This window comes from Anomaloglossus baeobatrachus, chromosome 7 (assembly GCF_048569485.1).
Source record: "Anomaloglossus baeobatrachus isolate aAnoBae1 chromosome 7, aAnoBae1.hap1, whole genome shotgun sequence".
Classification (NCBI taxonomy): domain Eukaryota; kingdom Metazoa; phylum Chordata; class Amphibia; order Anura; family Aromobatidae; genus Anomaloglossus; species Anomaloglossus baeobatrachus.
The window spans coordinates 305,748,097-305,774,830 of NC_134359.1; the positions used below are offsets into that span (position 1 = coordinate 305,748,097).

At 50.1% G+C, this 26,734-nt stretch overlaps 1 protein-coding gene across 1 annotated transcript in view; it reads left to right on the forward strand.

Moving 5' to 3' along the window:
• Window positions 1-22,099, forward strand: part of LOC142246576 (uncharacterized) — a 51,841-nt gene extending 29,742 nt beyond the window's left edge. Inside the window, exons 4-7 of the mRNA XM_075319642.1 lie at window positions 5,699-5,727; window positions 9,422-9,689; window positions 10,039-10,233; window positions 21,622-22,099. Of these exons, the coding sequence (XP_075175757.1) occupies window positions 5,699-5,727; window positions 9,422-9,689; window positions 10,039-10,233; window positions 21,622-21,653 (524 nt within the window). The 3' untranslated portion in view covers window positions 21,654-22,099. The remainder of the gene's footprint in view (window positions 1-5,698; window positions 5,728-9,421; window positions 9,690-10,038; window positions 10,234-21,621) is intronic.
• The last annotated feature ends 4,635 nt before the right edge of the window (window positions 22,100-26,734 follow it).

Genomic DNA, 26,734 nt, shown 5'->3' on the forward strand with positions numbered 1-26,734 from the left:
CGAGAGTTTGTGGCTATAGCCAGTTCATAGCCTTAAGGTTTATTTCTCACAATAGTTTATGTGGGCACATTGCTTAAACTTGAAAACGTTGCAAACTTCAAACTGGTCAAAACTTTAACTTTTCAACTGCTGTACTTCTTACTTTACATGGATTCCTCTTCACCAGGGCTTGGGCCTGTAGGGCTGCGGCACCTGCTGCTTTCTCGGCCTTTTTCTTCATCCGTGGTGGTCTCATCGGTAGGTTCCTTGTCTTTTCTTTCTCTGTCTTCCTCTGTTTCTTTTCCTGTGTCTGTTTCTTTATCTTGTAGCATGGGATGGCTGTGGGGTTTGCTGGTACATGGTGCTACATCGAGCGCATACCACCCTCTCTCTCCTTGATGCATGGTAAATTGTACGGAGTCTCCCATCTTTAAGTTTCTTCCAGGATGTCCTCTGGGCAAATGAGCTCTCACATCTCTTCTATTGACGAAGATACCTTCCTTTATACCAGGTGCAACGATGAATCCGTACCCTGACTTCAGGCTAAAATCTTCCACAACTCCTCTGCAAAGGGGTCCTCTGACCTGTGCTTTGGCTCTTCTCAGGAACCGTTTTTCCTCCAAGTCTCTGGCCGTTATTTCATCTTTCTGCTCTGGGGATGGCGGTGCAGGGGAAAACTGGGTTCTGCTGCGGCGTCGTGTCTTGCGGGCTGGATTCTGCTGGGCTGTTACTTCAATGCCTGCAGGCCCCCAGGTGAGGTTTCTGGGCAGATCTTCTTCAGCAGACGGTGTCAGGTCTTCTTCATCCCAGCGGGAATATGGCAACATCTCCGGCTCTGGGCATGGATCCACTGCTGGTATCTTCGGGGTCAGCTCCTCAGCCTCCTGGCCTCCTCTCCCCCTTAGTTCTCCTGAGCACTCCTTCGGTGGCAGTGCTGGGGATGGGCTTTCTTCAGCAGACCCAGACGGGGGACTCTTTGGCGTGGTTGCTGCAGGAGTTGTCAGAATCCTCTTGGGGGTGTGCGGAGGGAGCATGTACTGATCCACCATTTCCTGTGGGAACTTGGCCTCCATGTCAGCCTTCAGCTGCCAGTATGCGGGGTCCTCCCCCAGCGTGGGCTTCCTAGCAGGGACCTCCTTGGACTGGGGAGCAGTGTCTGCTCTGGCCTTGCAGGCCGGGGAAAATGGTGATGCAATCTTTTCTTGGCGGGCCGCGCCTGGCATGGCGGCGGCCTGGATCGGCGTCGCAGCTGCGATGGGATCTGTGCAGGCTGGGCTGGGCGTCGCTGCAGCGATCGGAGCTTGGCGGGCCGCACCTGGCGGGGCTGCGGCCTGGTTCAGCACCTCACTTGCGGCGCGGACGAGCGTTGCTGCTGCGGTGGGGTCTCGGCGGGCCGGGCCTAGCATGGCGGCAGCCTGGGTCAGCGTCACTCCTGCAGCGCGGATGAGGGTCGCGGTCGCAGCCGGTTCTTTGCGGGCCGGGCAGGGCATCGCTGCGGCGGCCGGGGCTTGGCGGGCCGCACCTGGAGGGGCTGCGGCCTGGCTCAGCGTCGCCGCGCCGGGCGCCTCTTCAGGGACCGCGGGCGTGGCAGCAGGGGTCGGGGCATCCGGGCCGGCAGGGGTAACACTGGACTCACCCATCGGTAGCAGCATCGGGGTCTGAGTCGTCACCGCCCGATCTGGCACTCGGTGCGCGGCTCTCTCCTCGTAGGCCCGAACCGCCGCGGTCATCCGTAGAAACTCCGTCCGTCCCTCTCTAATCAGCCTTCCGACCCTGGCTTCCAGTTGATCGCAGAACTCAGCAAGCTCCCGACACCACCAGGCAGCGGAGCCTGGCTCTGGGTCTCTGCACTCAGACGCCATTTTCTCTAACAGCAAGCTGCTGGCTTCTTCTCCGTTCCGCCGTCTCTGAACGCTTCCGCTCTCTTCACAAGTGAGGTCAGAACTCTGCAGGGGATCTCTGGGTAGCCACACCTCTTCGTGGGCGGTAACTTCTTCCAGCGCGGGCTGCTGTTGTTTTTCAGCGCGCTTTTCATGGTGGCAATATGGCGGCGCTTCCAATTTTTCAAGCGGACCGCCCAGGCACATGGTCACCTGTCTGAACAGGTCTAGTCCTTATCCTGTTCGTGACGCCAGATGTCGGGCCCCGGGTACGCTGTGTCGGTGCATTACCTTCAGGGACTCCGCTGTCAGTCTGGATCTTGTCACCGGTAGGAAATCTTCTGTTGATCGTGACGCCACTCTCAGTATTGCGGTCAGTGGGGACCGCCACTGCAGGTTGAGGGACGCCTGGGGCTGATGGTGAGTGCAGTTAGTTGGAATAGCCTCCTGAGAGTGAGGCAAGCCCCAGGGCCTGTGTAGGTGTGTAGAACCACAAGGCGCAGAATAACTCCACACAAGCAGAATGTCTTTCAGGGGTTTTACTCACTTCAGATGGCAGGGTGAGTAACCCGGGCGTAGCTGGGATGAACCAGGCTGGAACCAGGTATCCTTCAGGCTGACTTCTGATGGTGACTACCAACTCGCCTTCCTTAGCCCTTGGTGGTTTGGGGTAACCCCGACTTTTAGTCCCTATGGGGGTCACCCAGGGAAGTTGCTGAAGCCTCACTCCCCTTCGTTTGCCGTGTGCTTGTTGCCTGGGCCAGATCACTCCAGCTGCTTGCCTCCTGTGACCTGTGGGCCCTAACTGTGGCTACGTGGCTGCGGCTTTTGGGTGTTGTGGTGTGGGCTTTGAGGGCCCCACACCGGCAGGTTTAGCAGGGAAAGGTGGATCTATCCCCGCTCCGGGATCTGCCGCCCGTTTGGGCCTGGTACTCCCTAGCAGTCTCCTTACTTCCCACTCTGTGCTCTCTCTCTAGCTGGAGATGGGTTTCGGGTAGCACTCCTAGTTGACCGTTCTCCCCCGTCGGTAGCCACTGCGCGGACGCTGTCAGCCTGCACAGCCCCAGGGGTCTGCTCCTCCTGAGCTCCCTGGACTCTGCACACTGCACTGGCTCACTGCCCCTCCTCTCCTGTTCTTGCCTACGCCACCTAGCAACCAGACTCTCTTACCACACCCCTTGAGTGGAGATGGAGGCTTTTGGCCCCCTCCACTATTCCAGTGGAGGTGAAGGCTTTGCCCCCTCCTGGGATCCCCAGGGGTCCTCTCAAAGGTACATGTGTGAGACCTGATCACTATGCGCCTGTGTAGTCACACCTCGGTCAGCCTTCTGGATTACCTGTATTGTACTGTCCCCAGCATGGGTGCAGTACTCAGTGGTGCCTGACCAGGTCAGGGGCGCCACAGCAGCGTATCTAGACTTATCTCCCCTGGCAGCACCATCTCCAAACCTGCTCCCATGGCTGCAACATTTCCAGACCTGTCTCCTGTGACTTCAGCACCTGTGGATTTGTCTCCCATGGCTGCAGCATCTTTGTGCTTATCCCCCATGGCTGCAGCACCTCCAAACCTGCTCCCACGGATGCAAAATTTCCTGTGGCCGTAGTATCTCCGGACTTGTCCCCTTGGCTGCAGAGTCTCTAGACTTGTCTCCCATGGCTGCCATGTCTACAGACTTGTCTTCCATGGCTGCAGCATCTACAGACTTGTCTCCCATGGCTGCCATGTCTACAGACTTGTCTTCCATGGCTGCAGCATCTACAGACTTGTCTCCCGTGGCTGCAGCATCTACAGACTTGTCTTCCATGGCTGCAGCATCTACAGACTTGTCTCCCATGGCGGCCATGTCTACAGACTTATCTCCCGTAGCTGCAGCATCTACAGACTTGTCTCCCATGGCTGCAGCATCTACAGACTTGTCTCCCATGGCTGCAGCATCTACAGACTTGTCTCCCATGGCTGCAGCATCTACAGACTTGTCTTCCATGGCTGCAGCATCTACAGACTTGTCTTCCATGGCTGCAGCATCTACAGACTTGTCTCCCATGGCTGCAGCATCTACAGACTTGTCTCCCATGGCTGCAGCATCTACAGACTTGTCTCCCATGGCTGCAGCATCTACAGACTTGTCTCCCATGGCTGCAGCATCTACAGACTTGTCTTCCATGGCTGCAGCATCTACAGACTTGTCTCCCATGGCTGCAGCATCTACAGACTTGTCTCCCATGGCTGCAGCATCTACAGACTTGTCTTCCATGGCTGCAGCATCTACAGACTTGTCTCCCATGGCTGCAGCATCTACAGACTTGTCTTCCATGGCTGCAGCATCTACAGACTTGTCTCCCATGGCTGCAGCATCTACAGACTTGTCTCCCATGGCTGCAGCATCTACAGACTTGTCTCCCATGGCTGCAGCATCTACAGACTTGTCTCCCATCGCTGCAGCATCTCCAGGGATCAGAGAGATCCCTAAGCATCTCCTATTGACCTAAGGCACAACTGTATGGGCTTCCCCATAATGCCTTGCAGCTATCAAATGGTACAGCACAGCCAATCAGAAGGAACTATCATAGTCTGTATATAAAGCAAAGCAGGGAATGCAGCAGACATTTTAAGCTGATGTTTGGATAGTGAGAGGACGTCAGAGCGCACAGCTCAGCAATAGAGATAGGAAGGGGAAAAAAGGAATGTGTTGTACAACTGCAGCAGTAAAGGAGATGAGTGCAGTATTCTGCAAATAAAACAGGAATGCAATTTATATGGAGAGAGAGAGATAAGAGGGGCCAACACCACTTTTTTATTGATGGCTTATACACAGGGTAGGCCATCAATATCTGATCAGTAGGGATGCGACACCTGGCACCCTCGCCGATCAGCTATTGCCGGTGCCGACACTGGCTAGAAGTTCTCTGATGCTGCCAGAACAAAGCAGATCTCTCATTTCTATAGGGACCATGGAAGGTCCAACCCCATTCATTTGAATAGGAGGTGGATCTGTAGTACCAGCCACAATAACTGGTGATGGAGCTGCTGTGTTGTGGTAGCCTCAAAGAACTTCTGACCACTTCCAAACAGCAGATGTTGCTCCCCCACCAATAAAATGATAGTCCAGCAATAAAAAACTAATGAACAATCCCTTTAAGAATAGTTTAATACAAAATGTATGGTAAAATAAAAAGTTGCAATAGGAATGGACTGTGTAGTATAAAAGAAAAAAAACATACCACAGCTATTAAAGTGGGAGCCACTAGCAGCAGCTGCAGTAGTACTACCACTGGCACCAGTGTTTCGGCAAGTAGTAGTACCAAACGCAGCTCACAATTGGCTTTCAGACAGTGTATTTTTTAGGAGCAAGCAGATATCCAATATATGACACACCACTCGCCTCAGTCTCATCAGAATGATGTTACCTCTGACAGCGACATTGTCAGTTGGAGTCATTGTTCTACCCATAATGGTCTGCCTTATCACAACTAAGAGGGATAATTTATGGAATGATTTTAAATTTAAAAAATATGTAAAGTCTATCGTTGTGCTGTGTTATAAATGGGCTCTGGGTTACTATCTGATTACTATTAGTTTCTATGGTGAGATCACCGTAACATTACTAAGCCTGTGATTGAGTTGGAGGCTTTGCAGCAGTTGGAGGCTTTGCAGCAGTTGGAGGCTTTGCAGCATTGAGATTTGTGGCAAATAGATTCATTCACAATTTTTTTTATTTTAAATTTGACAAACTCCAGTTTTAAAAGGTTTGATAATTTGTAACTGTTCTAAGTTCTAGAATCACGCATCATACTCTATTACAACAAAACTACAATCCTCCTATCGCTTTACTTCACAGATACCAGCCAACGACATCCCTCAGCACGGGTAAGAAGAAGTCAGGAGTTATTATGGAATCACCAAGGCCTGATATGTCCATGAGATGTGGATCCTACATACTGTATATAGGATATGGATCCTATACTGGTCCTCACGAGCAGCTTTATCCTCATCATCTCCTCCACCAGTTCAAAAGTCCTCATATTCTTGTAGTCTAATTTCATAGTTCTTTGAAGTTTTTCTTGCTATTGAGATAAAGCGACTAATCAATTGAGATTGTCTTGTTTACATAGTGACTCTCAATTGCCCAAATAATTTGTAGGGACATGGGATTGGTTTCTGAGACAATCCCCTTTTATCAGTCACTGTATCGACCTACAAATCGTCCACTAATATAAAAAAATCACTGGCTGTGTGGACAGTATAATAAAATATAACCTTTATTAATAAATACTATTAAAAACATTTTTGATAACAATTCCACACAATTTTGAAGCCGATCTGAAACACACAGTTACAAATGACCGGGCTCAGATACAAGAATAGCAGTGACTGGGAGCGGTTATCTCAGTCACAGCCGCTACAATTAATTCTATAAAATATGTCCAGGCCTGAACAGTAATTATGCCTATGCAGACTCCTATATGCCACTGCAACACAATACGGCCACAAGACTTCGAAGCCTGTCCCTTTAGTATAGGGAGAACCATAAACACCCCAAACTATAGGCTACCAGTTCACTATCGCCCATTATATATATTTGTAGGCTAGTATAATGATGTTCTAGAGGTCCCAGAACGACTGGGGAAGAAGTCAATAATAGCCTCAATACCTCAACGCGTTTCCTCTCGCCTATGATGGTGAGATTCATCAGGAGGTGATCAGAAGAGTCTGGCCCCTAATCCCAGACCATGTGTAGGGGTCACACCGAGGCATATCTGATCCATGCAGTGTCACGCCCTGAACCAATGCATATCAGAGAGGGCTGTGAAACACTAACTACCGTATTTTTCGCTTTATAAGACGCACCTAGGTTTTAGAGGAGGAAAATGAGAAAAAAAAGAATTGAGCCAAATAGTGTGCTAAAACATTTTAATAAGATTAAAAAAAACATTATTTTAACAATTTAGACTCAACAGGAGGGTCTGTTATGGGGGATCTGTGGATGATGCACTGCTGTGGGGGACCTGTGGATAACGCACTGCTATGGGGGACCTGTGGATGACACTGCTATGGGGAACCTGTGGATGACACTGCTATGGGGGACCTGTGGATGACACTGCTATGGGGGACCTGTAGATGACACTGCTATGGGGAACCTGTGGATGGCGCACTGTTATGGGGGACCTGTGGATGACACTGCTATGGGGGACCTGTAGATGACACTGCTATGGGGAACCTGTGGATGGCGCACTGTTATGGGGGACCTGAGGATGATGCACTATTATTGGGGACCTGTGGATGACACTGCTGTGGGGGATCTGTGGATAACGCACTGCTATGGGGGACCTGTGGATAACACACTGCTATGGGGGACCTGTGGATGATGCACTATTATGGGGGAAATGTGGATGATGCATTGCTATGGGGGACCTGTGGATGACGCACTGTTATGGGGGACCTGAGGATGATGCACTATTATTGGGGACCTGTGGATGACACTGCTGTGGGGGACTGCCATGGGGGACCTGTGGATGACGCACTGCTATGGGGGACCTGTGGATGACGCACTATTATGGGGGACCTGTGGATGACGCACTATTATGGGGACCTGTGGATGATGCACTATTATGGGGGACCTGTCGATGATGCACTGTTATGTGGGATCCGTGGATGACACGGCTATGGGGGACCTGCATGATGCACTTTTATGGGGATCTGGGACTACCACCCCCCTCATCCTTAGGAATACACCCATGTACTGTATACCATACATGGCTGTATTCTGAAAGATGAGGGGGGTTGTAGTTACATTTACACTTTGGCCACTACATTAGTCCCTCCCTGGAGTGTTTACAATAAAGGACTACAGCCCCCATCATCCTTCTGAATACACCGATTGATACAGTATATTCTGAAGGCTGATGATGGGGGTTGTGTTCCCCTTCAGTGTTTTTTGCTCACCTATTAGGACCCTTCGTTCAACTGATAACATTTGTCAGGCTCAGATCACTGATTGGTGGAGGCAGCTCTGCAGAAGTTGTCTCCACCAATCAGCATCCAGCCCTAGCGAGGAGAGGGAGAATCGTTCTTCTCTCTCTCCTCTTTCTTATGATAGTCTCCGGCTGCTGCGGAGATCTAAAATGGAGCCTGCGCATGCGCAGATCGCGATCTTTGAGAGCCGCGATCTCTATCTGCGCCTGCGTAGCCTCCGACGCGATGGACTTCAGGAAAATGGCTACGGAAGGCAGCGCATGCGCAGATGGAGATCTCTCTTCTCCGAGATCTCCATCTGCGCCTGCGTCACCTCCGCAGCCATTTTCCGGAAGTCGCGTTGGAGGCAGCGCAGGCGCAGATAAAGATTTCGGCTATGGTGACCGCCACCGCAGCCGATTGCCGGGGGATCCATGGCGGCTGCCACCGCAGTCGATTGCCGAGGGATCCATGGCTGCCGCCACCGCAACCGATTGCCGCGGGATCCATGGCGGCCGCCTCCGCAGCCGATTGCCGGGGGATCCATGGCTGCCGCCACCGCAACCGATTGCCGCGGGATCCATGGCGGCCGCCTCCGCAGCCGATTGCCGGGGATCCATGGCGGCCGCACCAGCCTCCTGTGACTCACTCCACCGCCGCATTACTGCCCGGTAAGTTACAGTCACTTTGTAAGACGCACCCCTATTTTCCCCACAATTTTGGGGGAAAAAAAGTGTGTCTTATAAAGCGAAAAATACGGTATATGAGTTGCTGACACTCTATTAAGGGGGCTGTTGCCTGTGGTCTGCACATGTGGGGTCTATCAAACATGTGCTGCTGACATACAGCATTAACACATGGTCTGGGATTAGGGGCCAGACTCTTCTGATCACCTCCTGATGAATCTCACCATCATAGGCGAGAGGAAACGCGTTGAGGTATTGAGGCTATTATTGACTTCTTCCCCAGTCGTTCTGGGACCTCTAGAACATCATTATACTAGCCTACAAATATATTTAATAGGCGATAGTGAACTGGTAGCCTATAGTTTGGGGTGTTTATGGTTCTCCCTATACTAAAGGGACAGGCTTCGAAGTCTTGTGGCCGTATTGTGTTGCAGTGGCATATAGGAGTCTGCATAGGCATAATTACTGTTCAGGCCTGGACATATTTTATAGAATTAATTGTAGCGGCTGTGACTGAGATAACCGCTCCCAGTCACTGCTATTCTTGTATCTGAGCCCGGTTATTTGTAACTGTGTGTTTCAGATCGGCTTCAAAATTGTGTGGAATTGTTATCAAAAATGTTTTAATAGTATTTATTAATAAAGGTTATATTTTATTGTACAATCCCCTTTTAGGTCTCTAGGACCTGAATTCAAGATATATTGTCATGGACATCAGCCCGAGTCATCGGTGAACATTGGTTCCTTTGGATATTTATCATTAGTTGCTTTATGGCACTTTCTCTAAGATCAGGGAAACTTCACAATGCAATTGATAATGATCTTTGCTTGTTATTTATGAAGACGTGAGGATGATGTGACTCTACTTGAGTTTCCCAATGTTTCACTCCTGAACATCATCCATCTGATCTATCTCTTATCAGAGGCGGGTTGGAATCTTCTCCAGATCTACGGACAGGGATTACCGCTGGCTGGTGGAGACGCTCAGATCTGAGGACTTCAGTTCTCTCGTTGCCAATGTGAAGAGTTGCTTCATCCATAATAAACAGCCGTTCCAGAAGTTCTTAGATGACATCAATCAGTGCACATTCGGGATCCTTTATCACAGCAAGAACAGAGGAAGAGTCAACGTCACCGATGTGACCGACTCTCTGTATGACCAGGAACTGGAAACGCTTTGTATGATACTTGGTAAGAGACGAGATATTTAATAGACATTTAGAAGTTCTGAAAACTAAGTAGAAACAGTAATATCATGGGGCACATAACGAGGCACCACCAATGTGTCAGCTGGTAGGATCCATCAATATTGAATGAAGCTTGGTAGCAATATGAGGGCCATCACTAGAGAGGATTTCCGCATAGATCATTGCTATTTTTGGAATGACTATAGAGGGGCAGACATGGTGGGTCTACTTGCATATTGCTTTTTGAGAAACTACTTCAAAAAGGATATCGATATGTCGGCACTTGCTGTTGTCATATTTGCAAACAAAAACCCATAAAATCCAGGCTGATCTTAGCTCTTTCCTGTCTACAGGAAAGAAGAATGTTGTGGTGATCATTGATGATCTGGAGGACAGTAGTGATTACCGGAAAAGGTATGTCCTGCAGGAACAGCCCAGAATTGTGAAACAGGCCGCTGACCTACTGCTGGTGTCAGATGATGATAAGATGGACTCAGGGTTACTGAGAAGGAAAACTGATCAACTCAAGAAGCTTCTCCGAGATGCAGGTACGTTCATGTCTTCATTATCAGCTGTTATAGGAAAGTTCTATCAGGCCGGGGACCACATGTGATTCATTGGCTCCTTGCATGGTGCTAGTAGGGACTGTGAACTTGATATTGCTGTATCACAAGACAGTTTAGAAAACCCTCGTGAAAGCATCCTTATATGCTGAGATCTGAATCACCAAATCTGTCAATGTCCACATACAGTAGGTGAAATAAGAACTGAACATTTCACCAATTTTCTATGTACATATATTTCTAAAGGTGCACTTGACATGAAATTCTCACCAGACGTCAGTAACAACACATCCAATCCACATAGTCAAAGAAATCAAACCATAAATGTCCATAAATTAGGTGGAAAAAGTATTGAACACATTACGAAAGAGAGGTGCAAAGAGCCCAGGAAAGTCCTAACACCAGCTCAAATCTATGAGTAATTAGAAAGCAATCCTGACACTTAGTGACAAATAATATCAGCTGGTTCAACTGATGGTCTATAAAAAGGTGCCTCATTACCAAGGTGCCACACAAGAAACATCTCATGATGGGTAAAGCCAGTGAGCTGTCTCAAGACATTTGCAACCTCATTGTTGTAAAACATACTGATAGCATTGGATATAGAAGAATCTCTAAACTCCTGAAGGTTCCAGTGATCTCTGTGGGGGCCATAATCCAGAAGTGGGAAGAATGTAATTTCACCATTCCAGAAAGGAGTGAAAAGAATTATCAGAAGAGTTGTCCAAGAGCCAATGACACCTGTGGAGAGCTACAGAAAGACCGGGAATCACCAGGGGCCATTGTTTCTCAGAAAACTATAAGTAATGCACACCCCCTCCATGGCCTGTATGAACGTTCACCACACAAGACTCCACTGTGAACAAAAAGCAGGTTCAAGAACGTATAAGTGTGCTCCACAACATTTAGATAAACCTGTGAAAACTGGAGAATATGGTCTTTTCAAATGAGACCAAAACTGAACTGTTTGGAGGCCATAATACACCCCATGTTTGGAGGCCAAAAGGAAAATTACCACAAAACACCAACAACAGTGAAGTGTGGAGGTGGGAACATCATGATGTGCGGCTGTTTTTCAGCAGATGGCACTGGCAAACTACATAAGGAACACTTCAGCAAGACAATGATCCCAAACACACGGCCAAGGAAACTCTCAGAGAAAGAAAATAAATCTACTAGAATGCCAAGCCACTCACCGGATCTGAATCCAATAGAATCCAATAGAAAATGCCTGGAAGGAACTAAAGCTCAAAGGTCATAGAAGGAGCCGGGACCTGCAGAATGTGAGGAGTGTGTGTGCGCGGAAGAATGGGCCAAAATCCACCTGAGCAATGCAGGTGACTAGTGTCTCCATACAGGATGTGAGGAGTGTGTGCGGAAGAATGGACCAAAATCCACCTGAGCAATGCAGGTGACTAGTGTCTCCATACAGGATGTGAGGAGTGTGTGCGGAAGAAAGGGCCAAAATCCGCCTGAGCAATGCAGGCGACCAGTGTCTCCATACAGGATGTGAGGAGTGTGCGTGGAAGAATGGACCAAAATCCACCTGAGCAATGCAGGTGACTAGTGTCTCCATACAGGATGTGAGGAGTGTGTGCGGAAGAATGAGCCAAAATCCACCTGAGCAATGCAGGCGACTAGTGTCTCCATACAGGATGTGAGGAGTGTGTGCGGAAGAATGGGCCAAAATCCACCTGAGCAATGCAAGTGACTAGTGTCTCCATACAGGATGTGAGGAGTGTGTGTGGAAGAATGGACCAAAATCCACCTGAGCAATGCAGGTGACCAGTGTCTCCATACAGGATGTGAGGAGTGTGTGCGGAAGAATGAGCCAAAATCCACCTGAGCAATGCAGGCGACTAGTGTCTCCATACAGGATGTGAGGAGTGTGTGTGGAAGAATGGGCCAAAATCCACCTCAGCAATGCAGGCGACTAGTGTCTCCATACAGGATGTGAGGAGTGTGTGCGGAAGAATGGACCAAAATCCACCTGAGCAATGCAGGTGACTAGTGTCTCCATACAGGATGTGAGGAGTGTGTGCGGAAGAATGGGCCAAAATCCACCTGAGCAATGCAGGCGACTAGTGTCTCCATACAGGATGTGAAGAGTGTGTGCGGAAGAATGGGCCAAAATCCACCTGAGCAATGCAGGCGACTAGTGTCTCCATACAGGATGTGAGGAGTGTGTGTGGAAGAATGGACAAAATCCACCTGAGCAATGCAGGTGACTAGTGTCTCCATACAGGATGTGAGGAGTGTGTGCGGAAGAATGGACCAAAATCCACCTGAGCAATGCAGACGACTAGTGTCTCCATACAAGATGTGAGGAGTGTGTGTGCGGAAGAATGGACCAAAATCCACCTGAGCAATGCAGGCGACTAGTGTCTCCATACAGGATGTGAGGAGTGTGTGCGGAAGAATGGGCCAAAATCCACCTGAGCAATGCAGGCGACTAGTGTCTCCATACAGGATGTGAGGAGTGTGTGCAGAAGAATGGACAAAATCCACCTGAGCAATGCAGGTGACTAGTGTCTCCATACAGGATGTGAGGAGTGTGTGCGGAAGAATGGGCCAAAATCCACCTGAGCAATGCAGGTGACTAGTGTCTCCATACAGGATGTGAGGAGTGTGTGCGGAAGAATGGGCCAAAATCCACCTGAGCAATGCAGGTGACTAGTGTCTCCATACAGGATGTGAGGAGTGTGTGCGGAAGAATGGGCCAAAATCCACCTGAGCAATGCAGGCGACTAGTGTCTCCATACAGGATGTGAGGAGTGTGTGCGGAAGAATGGGCCAAAATCCCCCTGAGCAATGCAGGCGACTAGTGTCTCCATACAGGATGTGAGGAGTGTGTGCGGAAGAATGGGCCAAAATCCACCTGAGCAATGCAGGCGACTAGTGTCTCCATACAGGATGTGAGGAGTGTGTGCGGAAGAATGGGCCAAAATCCACCTGAGCAATGCAGGTGACTAGTGTCTCCATACAGGATGTGAGGAGTGTGTGTGGAAGAATGGACCAAAATCCACCTGAGCAATGCAGGTGACTAGTGTCTCCATACAGGATGTGAGGAGTGTGTGCGGAAGAATGGACCAAAATCCACCTGAGCAATGCAGGCGACTAGTGTCTCCATACAGGATGTGAGGAGTGTGTGCAGAAGAATGGGCCAAAATCCACCTGAGCAATGCAGGCGACTAGTGTCTCCATACAGGATGTGAGGAGTGTGTGCGGAAGAATGGGCCAAAATCCACCTGAGCAATGCAGGCGACTAGTGTCTCCATACAGGATGTGAGGAGTGTGTGCGGAAGAATGGGCCAAAATCCACCTGAGCAATGCAGGTGACTAGTGTCTCCATACAGGATGTGAGGAGTGTGTGTGGAAGAATGGGCCAAAATCCACCTGAGCAATGCAGGCGACTAGTGTCTCCATACAGGATGTGAGGAGTGTGTGCGGAAGAATGGGCCAAAATCCACCTGAGCAATGCAGGAGACTAGTGTCTCCATACAGGATGTGAGGAGTGTGTGCAGAAGAATGGGCCAAAATCCACCTGAGCAATGCAGGCGACTAGTGTCTCCATACAGGATGTGAGGAGTGTGTGCGGAAGAATGGGCCAAAATCCACCTGAGCAATGCAGGCGACTAGTGTCTCCATACAGGATGTGAGGAGTGTGTGTGCGGAAGAATGGCCAAAATCCACCTGAGCAATGCAGGGACTAGTGTCTCCATACAGGATGTGAGGAGTGTGTGTGCGGAAGAATGGACCAAAATCCACCTGAGCAATGCAGGTGACTAGTGTCTCCATACAGGATGTGAGGGGTGTGTGTGGAAGAATGGGCCAAAATCCGCCTGAGCAATGCAGGCGACTAGTGTCTCCATACAGGATGTGAGGAGTGTGTGCGGAAGAATGGACCAAAATCCACCTAAGCAATGCAGGTGACTAGAGTCTCCATACAGGATGTGAGGAGTGTGTGCGGAAGAATGGACCAAAATCCACCTGAGCAATGCAGGCGACTAGTGTCTCCATACAGGATGTGAGGAGTGTGTGCGGAAGAATGGGCCAAAATCCACCTGAGCAATGCAGGTGACTAGTGTCTCCATACAGGATGTGAGGAGTGTGCGGAGGAAGAATGGGCCAAAATCCACCTGAGCAATGCAGGTGACTAGTGTCTCCATACAGGATGTGAGGAGTGTGTGCGGAAGAATGGGCCAAAATCCACCTGAGCAATGCAGGGACTAGTGTCTCCATACAGGATGTGAGGAGTGTGTGTGGAAGAATGGACCAAAATCCACCTGAGCAATGCAGGGACTAGTGTCTCCATACAGGAGGTGAGGAGTGTGTGCAGAAGAATGGGCCAAAATCCACCTGAGCAATGCAGGAGACTAGTGTCTCCATACAGGATGTGAGGAGTGTGTGAGGAAGAATGGACCAAAATCCACCTGAGCAATGCAGGCGACTAGTGTCTCCATACAGGATGTGAGGAGTGTGTGCGGAAGAATGGGCCAAAATCCACCTGAGCAATGCAGGCGACTAGTGTCTCCATACAGGATGTGAGGAGTGTGTGCGGAAGAATGGGCCAAAATCCACCTGAGCAATGCAGACGACTAGTGTCTCCATACAGGATGTGAGGAGTGTGTGTGCGGAAGAATGGACCAAAATCCACCTGAGCAATGCAGGCGACTAGTGTCTCCATACAGGATGTGAGGAGTGTGTGTGCGGAAGAATGGGCCAAAATCCACCTGAGCAATGCAGGCGACTAGTGTCTCCATACAGGATGTGAGGAGTGTGTGCGGAAGAATGGGCCAAAATCCACCTGAGCAATGCAGGCGACTAGTGTCTCCATACAGGATGTGAGGAGTGTGTGCGGAAGAATGGGCCAAAATCCACCTGAGCAATGCAGACGACTAGTGTCTCCATACAGGATGTGAGGAGTGTGTGTGCGGAAGAATGGACCAAAATCCACCTGAGCAATGTAGGCGACTAGTGTCTCCATACAGGATGTGAGGAGTGTGTGTGCGGAAGAATGGGCCAAAATCCACCTGAGCAATGCAGGCGACTAGTGTCTCCATACAGGATGTGAGGAGTGTGTGCGGAAGAATGGGCCAAAATCCACCTGAGCAATGCAGGCGACTAGTGTCTCCATACAGGATGTGAGGAGTGTGTGCGGAAGAATGGACCAAATTCCACCTGAGCAATGCAGGTGACTAGTGTCTCCATACAGGATGTGAGGAGTGTGTGCGGAAGAATGGGCCAAAATCCCCCTGAGCAATGCAGGCGACTAGTGTCTCCATACAGGATGTGAGGAGTGTGTGCGGAAGAATGGGCCAAAATCCACCTGAGCAATGCAGGCGACTAGTGTCTCCATACAGGATGTGAGGAGTGTGTGCGGAAGAATGGACCAAAATCCACCTGAGCAATGCAGGCGACTAGTGTCTCCATACAGGATGTGAGGAGTGTGTGCAGAAGAATGGGCCAAAATCCACCTGAGCAATGCAGGCGACTAGTGTCTCCATACAGGATGTGAGGAGTGTGTGCGGAAGAATGGGCCAAAATCCACCTGAGCAATGCAGGCGACTAGTGTCTCCATACAGGATGTGAGGAGTGTGTGTGCGGAAGAATGGCCAAAATCCACCTGAGCAATGCAGGGACTAGTGTCTCCATACAGGATGTGAGGAGTGTGTGTGCGGAAGAATGGACCAAAATCCACCTGAGCAATGCAGGTGACTAGTGTCTCCATACAGGATGTGAGGAATGTGTGTGGAAGAATGGGCCAAAATCCGCCTGAGCAATGCAGGCGACTAGTGTCTCCATACAGGATGTGAGGAGTGTGTGCGGAAGAATGGACCAAAATCCACCTAAGCAATGCAGGTGACTAGAGTCTCCATACAGGATGTGAGGAGTGTGTGCGGAAGAATGGACCAAAATCCACCTGAGCAATGCAGGTAACTAGTGTCTCCATACAGGATGTGAGGAGTGTGTGCGGAAGAATGGGCCAAAATCCACCTGAGCAATGCAGGTGACTAGTGTCTCCATACAGGATGTGAGGAGTGTGTGCGGAAGAATGGGCCAAAATCCACCTGAGCAATGCAGGTGACTAGTGTCTCCATACAGGATGTGAGGAGTGTGCGGAGGAAGAATGGGCCAAAATCCACCTGAGCAATGCAGGTGACTAGTGTCTCCATACAGGATGTGAGGAGTGTGTGCGGAAGAATGGGCCAAAATCCACCTGAGCAATGCAGGGACTAGTGTCTCCATACAGGATGTGAGGAGTGTGTGTGGAAGAATGGACCAAAATCCACCTGAGCAATGCAGGCGACTAGTGTCTCCATACAGGATGTGAGGAGTGTGTGCGGAAGAATGGGCCAAAATCCACCTGAGCAATGCAGGCGACTAGTGTCTCCATACAGGATGTGAGGAGTGTGTGTGCGGAAGAATGGGCCAAAATCCACCTGAGCAATGCAGGTGACTGGTGTCTCCATACAGGATGTGAGGAGTGTGTGTGCGGAAGAATGGACCAAAATCCACCTGAGCAATGCAGGCGACTAGTGTCTCCATACAGGATGTGAGGAGTGTGTGTGCGGAAGAATGGGCCAAAATCCACCTGAGCAATGCAGGTGACTAGTGTCTCCATACAGGATGTGAGGAGTGTGTGCGGAAGAATGGGCCAAAATCCACCTGAGCAATGCAAGCGACTAGTGTCTCCATACAGGATGTGAGGAGTGTGTGTGCAGAAGAATGGGCCAAAATCCACCTGAGCAATGCAGGTGACTAGTGTCTCCATACAGGATGTGAGGAGTGTGTGCGGAAGAATGGGCCAAAATCCACCTGAGCAATGCAGGGACTAGTATCTCCATACAGGATGTGAGGAGTGTGTGTGTGGAAGAATGGGCCAAAATCCACCTGAGCAATGCAGGTGACTAGTGTCTCCATACAGGATGTGAGGAGTGTGTGCGGAGGAATGGACCAAAATCCACCTGAGCAATGCAGGCGACTAGTGTCTCCATACAGGATGTGAGGAGTGTGTGCAGAAGAATGGGCCAAAATCCACCTGAGCAATGCAGGTGACTAGTGTCTCCATACAGGATGTGAGGAGTGTGTGCGGAAGAATGGGCCAAAATCCACCTGAGCAATGCAGGCGACTAGTGTCTCCATACAGGATGTGAGGAGTGTGTGCAGAAGAATGGGCCAAAATCCACCTGAGCAATGCAGGTGACTAGTGTCTCCATACAGGATGTGAGGAGTGTGTGCGGAAGAATGGGCCAAAATCCACCTGAGCAATGCAGGCGACTAGTGTCTCCATACAGGATGTGAGGAGTGTGTGCGGAAGAATGGGCCAAAATCCACCTGAGCAATGCAGGCGACTAGTGTCTCCATACAGGATGTGAGGAGTGTGTGCGGAAGAATGGACCAAAATCCACCTGAGCAATGCAGGTGACTAGTGTCTCCATACAGGATGTGAGGAGTGTGTGTGGAAGAATGGGCCAAAATCCACCTGAGCAATGCAGGTGACTAGTGTCTCCATACAGGATGTGAGGAGTGTGCGGAAGAATGGGCCAAAATCCACCTGAGCAATGCAGGTGACTAGTGTCTCCATACAGGATGTGAGGAGTGTGCGGAAGAATGGGCCAAAATTCACCTGAGCAATGCAGGCGACTAGTGTCTCCATACAGGATGTGAGGAGTGTGTGCGGAAGAATGAGCCAAAACCCACCTGAGCAATGCAGACGACTAGTGTCTCCATACAGGATGTGAGGAGTGTGTGCGGAAGAATGGACCAAAATCCACCTGAGCAATGCAGGCGACTAGTGTCTCCATACAGGATGTGAGGAGTGTGTGGAAGAATGGACCAAAATCCACCTGAGCAATGCAGGCGACTAGTGTCTCCATACAGGATGTGAGGAGTGTGTGCGGAAGAATGGACCAAAATCCACCTGAGCAATGCAGGTGACTAGTGTCTCCATACAGGATGTGAGGAGTGTGTGCGGAAGAATGGGCCAAAATCCACCTGAGCAATGCAGGCGACTAGTGTCTCCATACAGGATGTGAGGAGTGTGTGTGGAAGAATGGGCCAAAATCCACCTGAGCAATGCAGGTGACTAGTGTCTCCATACAGGATGTGAGGAGTGTGTGCGGAAGAATGGGCCAAAATCCACCTGAGCAATGCAGGTGACTAGTGTCTCCATACAGGATGTGAGGAGTGTGTGCGGAAGAATGGGCCAAAATCCACCTGAGCAATGCAGGCGACTAGTGTCTCCATACAGGATGTGAGGAGTGTGTGCGGAAGAATGGACCAAAATCCACCTGAGCAATGCAGGCGACTAGTGTCTCCATACAGGATGTGAGGAGTGTGTGTAGAAGAATGGACCAAAATCCACCTGAGCAATGCAGGCGACTAGTGTCTCCATACAGGATGTGAGGAGTGTGTGCGGAAGAATGGGCCAAAATCCACCTGAGCAATGCAGGCGACTAGTATCTCCATACAGGATGTGAGGAGTGTGTGCGGAAGAATGGGCCAAAATCCACCTGAGCAATGCAGGCGACTAGTGTCTCCATACAGGATGTGAGGAGTGTGTGCGGAAGAATGGACCAAAATCCACCTGAGCAATGCAGGCGACTAGTGTCTCCATACAGGATGTGAGGAGTGTGTGTGGAAGAATGGACCAAAATCCACCTGAGCAATGCAGGCGACTAGTGTCTCCATACAGGATGTGAGGAGTGTGTGCGGAAGAATGGGCCAAAATGCACCTGAGCAATGCAGGTGACTAGTGTCTCCATACAGGATGTGAGGAGTGTGTGCGGAAGAATGGGCCAAAATCCACCTGAGCAATGCAGGCGACTAGTGTCTCCATACAGGATGTGAGGAGTGTGTGCGGAAGAATGGACCAAAATCCACCTGAGCAATGCAGGCGACTAGTGTCTCCATACAGGATGTGAGGAGTGTGTGTAGAAGAATGGACCAAAATCCACCTGAGCAATGCAGGCGACTAGTGTCTCCATACAGGATGTGAGGAGTGTGTGCGGAAGAATGGGCCAAAATCCACCTGAGCAATGCAGGCGACTAGTATCTCCATACAGGATGTGAGGAGTGTGTGCGGAAGAATGGGCCAAAATCCACCTGAGCAATGCAGGCGACTAGTGTCTCCATACAGGATGTGAGGAGTGTGTGCGGAAGAATGGACCAAAATCCACCTGAGCAATGCAGGCGACTAGTGTCTCCATACAGGATGTGAGGAGTGTGTGTGGAAGAATGGACCAAAATCCACCTGAGCAATGCAGGCGACTAGTGTCTCCATACAGGATGTGAGGAGTGTGTGTGGAAGAATGGACCAAAATCCACCTGAGCAATGCAGGCGACTAGTGTCTCCATACAGGATGTGAGGAGTGTGTGCGGAAGAATGGGGCAAAATCCACCTGAGCAATGCAGGCGACTAGTGTCTCCATACAGGATGTGAGGAGTGTGTGCAGAAGAATGGGCCAAAATCCACCTGAGCAATGCAGGCGACTAGTGTCTCCATACAGGATGTGAGGAGTGTGTGCGGAAGAATGGGGCAAAATCCACCTGAGCAATGCAGGCGACTAGTGTCTCCATACAGGATGTGAGGAGTGTGTGCGGAAGAATGGGGCAAAATCCACCTGAGCAATGCAGGCGACTAGTGTCTCCATACAGGATGTGAGGAGTGTGTGTGGAAGAATGGACCAAAATCCACCTGAGCAATGCAGGCGACTAGTGTCTCCATACAGGATGTGAGGAGTGTGTGTGTGGAAGAATGGACCAAAATCCACCTGAGCAATGCAGGTGACTAATGTCTCCATACAGGATGTGAGGAGTGTGTGCAGAAGAATGGGCCAAAATCCACCTGAGCAATGCAGGCGACTAGTGTCTCCATACAGGATGTGAGGAGTGTGTGCGGAAGAATGGGGCAAAATCCACCTGAGCAATGCAGGCGACTAGTGTCTCCATACAGGATGTGAGGAGTGTGCAGAAGAATGGACAAAATCCACCTGAGCAATGCAGGCGACTAGTGTCTCCATACAGGATGTGAGGAGTGTGTGCGGAAGAATGGACAAAATCCACCTGAGCAAAGCAGGCGACTAGTGTCTCCATACAGGATGTGAGGAGTGTGTGCGGAAGAATGGGCCAAAATCCACCTGAGCAATGCAGGCGACTAGTGTCTCCATACAGGATGTGAGGAGTGTGTGTAGAAGAATGGACCAAAATCCACCTGAGCAATGCAGGCGACTAGTGTCTCCATACAGGATGTGAGGAGTGTGTGCGGAAGAATGGGCCAAAATCCACCTGAGCAATGCAGGCGACTAGTATCTCCATACAGGATGTGAGGAGTGTGTGCGGAAGAATGGGCCAAAATCCACCTGAGCAATGCAGGCGACTAGTGTCTCCATACAGGATGTGAGGAGTGTGTGCGGAAGAATGGACCAAAATCCACCTGAGCAATGCAGGCGACTAGTGTCTCCATACAGGATGTGAGGAGTGTGTGTGGAAGAATGGACCAAAATCCACCTGAGCAATGCAGGCGACTAGTGTCTCCATACAGGATGTGAGGAGTGTGTGTGGAAGAATGGACCAAAATCCACCTGAGCAATGCAGGCGACTAGTGTCTCCATACAGGATGTGAGGAGTGTGTGCGGAAGAATGGGGCAAAATCCACCTGAGCAATGCAGGCGACTAGTGTCTCCATACAGGATGTGAGGAGTGTGTGTGGAAGAATGGACCAAAATCCACCTGAGCAATGCAGGTGACTAATGTCTCCATACAGGATGTGAGGAGTGTGTGCAGAAGAATGGGCCAAAATCCACCTGAGCAATGCAGGCGACTAGTGTCTCCATACAGGATGTGAGGAGTGTGTGCGGAAGAATGGGGCAAAATCCACCTGAGCAATGCAGGCGACTAGTGTCTCCATACAGGATGTGAGGAGTGTGTGCGGAAGAATGGACAAAATCCACCTGAGCAATGCAGGGACTAGTGTCTCCATACAGGATGTGAGGAGTGTGTGCGGAAGAATGAGCCAAAATCCACCTGAGCAATGCAGGCGACTAGTGTCTCCATACAGAAGCTGTCTGGAAACATCATCACCAACAAAGGAGACAGTACCAAGTATACTCATGTACTCATGAGGCCACACAGATGTAGCTGTTGCTGTGTTTGGTTATTTGGTTATCTCTTGATCTCTGTGAAAATTACAAACACAAATAAGATGTGTTCTCACTTTTGCGGCCTCGTATTGAAGCTGGGACCTTTACGTGATCAGATCTTTGCATTGAGGGACGGTTACAGAATGTCTTTCACATTTTATGGTTATCTTCCTGGAGATGTGCGGAATATAATCTATGACAATGTGGTTTTGTCTCCTTTGTCACTTAGCTCCAGGATCTGACCTCTCCTCATGTGTGTGAGCCCCTGCGGTAACACGATCCCATGATTACCAGGTGAAGAGGACAGTGATCACATTGACTATGAAGATCATGCTGCCGAGATCCACCCTTCTGGGCAGAGGATAGATCCCCAGACGTGAAGGATCAGATGAATCGTACAATCAGATCCGTTGTCTCAGGCTCTCTGCTTGGTGTACATGTTCCTGGACTCGGCTATGACTTGTTCGGTGTCCTTCCTCGAAGAACGTTCAACTGTGAAGTCACAAAAATCATCATAATATTGGAGACAGAATAACAAATGTGACAAACTACTCAAGTGATCCGTGATTTGGGTTCTTCTATTTTGTAGTAGTTTCATCTGCCCAACCGGTGTGTCGGAACGCCGGATTCCCGTTACTGGTGGATCTCACCGGTTGTCTCGTCAGTCTGAGCCCCACAGAGGTTGGACACAGCAAGACAATAAATTATCATAGGAAAAACTAAAACCGCTTCTAGTCCTTTATCTTGGGTGATCATTTTTCCTGTTAAATCCATTTTATCCTATATTGTGTATGTTTTCTTGTCACTCCATTAAAGGTGCGTAATCCTCTGACAACTTTGCTCCCAGCAGTGACCTGGAGTCACAGATGTGTCCAGACGTCTTCCCCATGCTGGTCCCATTTCAGCGATTTTCCTGCCCCCCCAGTTCTCCCCGGGTGGTCTTCCAGAAAAATGCTCGAGTTTCTCACTGACTTCCATCATAGTCATTACTCAAGTTGAGCTCCTGAGTGTCCGACCTGCGGGATTCAAGTGTTTCGAGCACGCCAGCATTTCAATGCTCGTTCTGCGCGGAGAGGTGAAGCCGGGACAAGAGCAGTGACAGCGGGACTGTGGGAGAGAGCCCTCAAATCGGGACAGTCCCTCTGAATCTGGGCAAAAGGAAGATAGATGATTCCTGACATGAGATGTCATCAGGACAGCAATAAATTATCCACATATAAACTAATGCAACACAGCCTCCGAATATGGAGGAGTACAATTTTGCAAAATGGAGGACATTGTAGTACCGATCTTTTCAGTAAATTTTGGGCACCTTGTCATAGTTGTTGAAGTTGCTTTCCTTTAGCCCTCACCTACTGTGTTACTTTCATCCCCCTTCCCCACTCTATGTTGACATATGTGGGGGAGGGGGAATACTATGTCCTTATTAATTAAAAATTAATATGTGTGACGCCCTGGCAAAACAAGGTAGTCACAGAATGAGGTTATCCTCCTTGGCAGCTACAAAACCCCCACACAGATGTACACCAGCCAATCAGGCCCTACTCACCCCCTCCCCAGGAAAAGGGCGAGAGGAACTAAGGAAGTGGAGAGAGATTTAGTTCAATTGTGCTGTAGTCAGTGAAAAGCTGACAGGGGAAGCTTGCAGCTCCCCGGAGAAAGTGGTAGCCGGGGTTGGAGCCCTGGACTACCGGACTAGGTGGCTGTGAGGGCCACAGGCGATGGAGATCCGGCAGCGGGGTACCTGAGGTGACCGGGACAGGGTTGTAGCCCGCCGGGACCCAATCCAGAGACCGTTTAAATGGACTAGTCCAGACAAGAGAGAGACAGACATAGAGTGTGGAAGGAAGAGCCCCTGGCTGTACATCTGGGTGTGGGACCCAAAGACACCTGGCAACGGTGAACGGCCATTTGGCAAGTTGGTTTACAAAGGACTCTGTTTTCTGACCACACACATCAGCCTAGCTTCATCCAACACCAGGACAACCGAACTGTGAGTTTCCTGCTCCCTGCAATCCCTGCCACCACCACAACTCCCAATTGGGCCCCGGGACTACAACTCCCTTACCCGTGGAGGGGATCCCACCTTGCTGCCCCCACACCATCAGTCCCGGGCATGGTCCCTAGAGGCAGTGGCGGTGCCACCATCTCATCACTGCAACCCACGGGAGGCGTCACAGACAATCTCCCTTTACATATTCCCCTTTTGTTGTTGAGCCTGGGATCACAGACTGGGTCACGCCACTGTGATACCTACAGAAGTGACCCCTTGGCCCGTATCTGGGTACCCCTTATCCCTGGGCAACACATATGCTTCATAGGAGTATTCAGGATACTGGGCTTAGGTCTCGGTGCCCCACAATGTAAACAACTCACTCTTTGCCCTAGATTCTGTACCCTATGTGTCAACCCTCTCGGTCTGTTATGGGGAGAAGGTACTGATGGTTCTGTGTCCGTCCAGTCCATTGTCTATACATTTCTCCACACCTCCCCCCTAATAATGACGTCCTCAGCCGCTTTCTTTCACTGTTCCCCTTTGGACGTTTGTCTTGACCACACTGCTCGCTATTTGCACAGCCGTCCCCTCGACACGTACAGACCAAACCCCCTCTCAGAATATTCCAGCCTTTATAACATTCTTCCCAATCTGCTATGGCATCCGTTGCCTTCACAATCTCTGGACCCTCTTCTTGACGTCTTTCCTTTATATGTGTCTGTATCTATTTACCTATTTACTCCCATGCAAGTCATGGCTGTAGACGTCACGCCCTGGAAGCTTACCTCACACTGATAGCACATTTTCCTAATCTAGGCAATCACACAGACACTTCAAAATCCAACAGTGTAATGTATGAAGTCACAAAGACACTTGATATCCTACGCTACAACCAGTAAATGGCCCACAAGACACCCCTGTGGTGACTTTATCCTCCTTAACAGCCGAACAAGACACAGCACAGTAGCAATCCTCCAAGCGTAGGTGACTGAGCGTGTGTGTCCTCCAGCACTCGGCTCATTAGGTGGAGGTGACTGAGTGTGTATCCTCCAGCACTCGGCTCATTAGGTGGAGGTGACTGAGTGTGTGTGTCCTCCAGCACTCGGCTCATTAGGTGGAGGTGACTGAGCGTGTGTATCCTCCAGCACTCGGCTCATTAGGTGGATGTGACTGAGCGTGTGTATCCTCCAGCACTCGGCTCATTAGGTGGAGGTGACTGAGTGTGTGTGTCCTCCAGCACTCAGCTCATTAGGTGGATGTGACTGAGTGTGTGTCCTCCAGCACTCAACTCATTAGGTGGATGTGACTGAGCGTGTGTGTCCTCCAGCACTCGGCTCATTAGGTGGATGTGACTGAGCGTGTGTATCCTCCAGCACGCGGCTCATTAGGTGGAGGTGACTGAGTGTGTGTGTCCTCCAGCACTCAGCTCATTAGGTGGATGTGACTGAGCGTGTGTATCCTCCAGCACTCGTCTCATTAGGTGGAGGTGACTGAGTGTGTGTCCTCCAGCACTCAACTCATTAGGTGGATGTGACTGAGCGTGTGTGTCCTCCAGCACTCAGCTCATTAGATGGATGTGACTGAGCGTGTGTGTCCTCCAGCACTCGGCTCATTAGGTGGATGTGACTGAGTGTGTGTGTCCTCCAGCACTCAGCTCATTAGGTGGATGTGACTGAGCGTGTGTATCCTCCAGCACTCGTCTCATTAGGTGGAGGTGACTGAGTGTGTGTCCTCCAGCACTCGTCTCATTAGGTGGAGGTGACTGAGTGTGTGTCCTCCAGCACTCAGCTCATTAGGTGGAGGTGAAACCTAAAATAATGTAGCCCCAATTTACCAAAGGGTGGAGGTGGGGATACAAAAGAGAGAGGACCACGGATTATCAAAGTGAAATACAAATTTATTGAATATACAAAAAGTGATACAGGACACACAGTGGAGGGAGGCTAGATGGAAACAGCCTACCAGGAAACAACCCACAACAATACCAGGGCACACCACCAGATGGCACAACCTGCTGACAGGCAGCAATAGAGAGAGGGAATAAACAAGGTATAAACTGGCCCGTAGAGAGTCCAAAGGGACAGTGTGAGAAAGACAATTGTACATAGGAGATCTGTAGGATCCCCTAAAAAAGTCCCAGAGGCAGGGGGGCATAAGTGATTAATCTATTTTACCTTGCGTCATGTCAGAGCAGTGATGGTGGATGTGTCCGGGCGTGGGGGCGGGGCCTCGACGCGCGTTTGACCAAAGGCTTCGTCTCCTGACGAAGCCTTTGGTGAAACGCGCGTCGAGGCCCCGCCCCCACGCCCGGACACATCCACCATCACTGCTCTGACATGACGCAAGGTAAAATAGATTAATCACTTATGCCCCCCTGCCTCTGGGACTTTTTTAGGGGATCCTACAGATCTCCTATGTACAATTGTCTTTCTCACACTGTCCCTTTGGACTCTCTACGGGCCAGTTTATACCTTGTTTATTCCCTCTCTCTATTGCTGCCTGTCAGCAGGTTGTGCCATCTGGTGGTGTGCCCTGGTATTGTTGTGGGTTGTTTCCTGGTAGGCTGTTTCCATCTAGCCTCCCTCCACTGTGTGTCCTGTATCACTTTTTGTATATTCAATAAATTTGTATTTCACTTTGATAATCCGTGGTCCTCTCTCTTTTGTATCCCCACCTCCACCCTTTGGTAAATTGGGGCTACATTATTTTAGGTTTCATATTCTTGTGGACCTCTTCCGGTCATAGGAAAGGTTGTTTAGGTTATGTTCATTAGGTGGAGGTGACTGAGTGTGTGTCCTCCAGCACTCGGCTCATTAGGTGGAGGTGACTGATTGTGTGTGTCCTCCAGCACTCAGCTCATTAGGTGGATGTGACTGAGTGTGTGTCCTCCAGCACTCGGCTCATTAGGTGGATGTGACTGAGCGTGTGTGTCCTCCAGCACTCGGCTCATTAGGTGGATGTGACTGAGCGTGTGTGTCCTCCAGCACTCGGCTCATTAGGTGGATGTGACTGAGCATGTGTGTCCTCCAGCACTCAGCTCATTAGGTGGAGGTGACTGAGTGTGTGTCCTCCAGCACTCGGCTCATTAGGTGGAGGTGACTGAGTGTGTGTGTCCTCCAGCACTCAGCTCATTAGGTGGATGTGACTGAGCGTGTGTATCCTCCAGCACTCGTCTCATTAGGTGGAGGTGACTGAGTGTGTGTCCTCCAGCACTCAACTCATTAGGTGGATGTGACTGAGCGTGTGTGTCCTCCAGCACTCAGCTCATTAGATGGATGTGACTGAGCGTGTGTGTCCTCCAGCACTCGGCTCATTAGGTGGATGTGACTGAGCGTGTGTGTCCTCC